Source organism: Nothoprocta perdicaria, unplaced genomic scaffold (genome assembly GCF_003342845.1).
Source record: "Nothoprocta perdicaria isolate Ctin4 unplaced genomic scaffold, notPer1 scaffold_271, whole genome shotgun sequence".
NCBI classification, from domain to species: Eukaryota; Metazoa; Chordata; class Aves; order Tinamiformes; family Tinamidae; genus Nothoprocta; species Nothoprocta perdicaria.
In genome coordinates this window covers 875211-876618 of record NW_020455501.1, presented here as the reverse complement: position 1 = coordinate 876618, position 1408 = coordinate 875211, and the positions used below count along the sequence as shown (strand labels likewise).

At 72.9% G+C, this 1408-nt stretch overlaps 1 protein-coding gene across 1 annotated transcript in view; it reads right to left on the bottom strand.

Annotated features, from left to right (window-relative positions):
* The window catches only part of ARHGEF17 (Rho guanine nucleotide exchange factor 17), a gene marked incomplete at its 3' end in the record, with an annotated part of 26264 nt that overhangs the window by 22879 nt on the left and 1977 nt on the right, over positions 1–1408 (bottom strand). Inside the window, exon 2 of the mRNA XM_026040954.1 lies at positions 6–1406. Coding sequence (XP_025896739.1) covers positions 6–1406 — 1401 coding nt within the window. The remainder of the gene's footprint in view (positions 1–5; positions 1407–1408) is intronic.

The following is a 1408-nucleotide window of genomic DNA, read 5'->3' as shown; positions in this document are numbered from 1 at the left end:
GGCGCCTCGTCGGCCGCGGCGCGGCGCCGGTGCGGCATGGGGTCGCTCAGCGAGCGATACGCGTCGCCGTTGGCCTCGCCGCCGCTGCACTCGCAGCCCGCGGCACCCACCGAGGGGAACTTGCGGCGGCGCCGCGCAGCGCTGGGGGTGGCCGGCGCCTCCAGGGGCGATGGTGAGGGCAGGTCACCGTGKGCAGCCTGCAGGCCGGGGCGCCCCGATGCCGCGAGAGGCGTCTCGGCACCCGTGGGCACCTTCCAGGCCTGGTGCAGGGCCCCGTAGGCCACCACGGCGGCAGGCTCGGGCTCCGTGACGATGCCCTCGTCCGTGAGGCTGCACTCGTGTGGTGAGAGCTCCTCCGTGGGCTTCCCAAACARGAGGTTTCCCACGGGCTCCGCAAAGTCCCCAGCGCCTTCCATCCCTGCGCCATCCTCCTCCCCCACCGTGACACCGTAGTCCTCCTGCTGCCGCCCCATGCGGCTGATCTTCTCGAAGACCTGCCGGGCCTCCTGGATGTACTGGTCTTGGATGACCACGGGCAGCACGTCGTCGTCCCTCCGCCGGCCGCCGCTGTTGCTGGCCCCGTCGTGGTTGCCCGTGGTGGCCARGAGGAGCTCGGAGGAGCTCTGCTTCATGGCGCTCTGCAGGAAGAGCCGCCGCGTCCCCGCCRCCTTCTCGGAGCACGTGAAGGACTTGGCGCGCCGCAACGTGGCCGTGAGGTCCTTGAGGGTGGGCCGCTCGCCCGGCGCCCACCGGCCCACGGGCTGAGCCCCAGGGCGGCCCCGGCTTGCCATGGGGTGGCCGACCGAGCCGGGGCAGCTCTCGTACCTGCTCCCACCGAGCGCCACCTCCTCCGGCAGCCCGATCCTCACCCCTTTCTTCTTCACCTTCAGCTCCGAGAGGTCCGACTTGAGGAAGCTGAGGAGCGTCAACGTCTCGGTGGCAATGTCCGGGTTGGACAAGGACTTGCGGTGCGTGGCTCTGTCCCCCGCCGAGAGCCCGCAGTCCTGCAGGGTCTCGCTTGCAAAGTCCTGGTTGGCCTTGGCCATGGCCAAGGGCAGCTTGGGGCGCGCGCGGCCTGGGGGCTGCCCCCGCGCGAGGCCGTCGCTCGGCCCGAAACTGGGCGAGCGGTAGACGCCGTAGCCCACCTGGAAGGGCCGGCCGGGCCAGCAGGCGCCCGCGTGCTCTTCCTCCTTGAGCGTCTCAGTGCTCGAGCAGCGGCTGCCGCCGCGCGAGCCGCCGGGGCTGGCGGCGAAGGGCAGCAGGTTCACCTTGGAGACACGGGCCACCACGGGGGCCACGGTGGGCGCGTAGCGGGCGGCCGCGCCGCTCTCCGGCGGCGCCCACCGCCCTTCGGGCCACGCATGGCCCTCGCCGTCCCGCACGGCGCCGTCCTCCTCCTCCTCCTCCT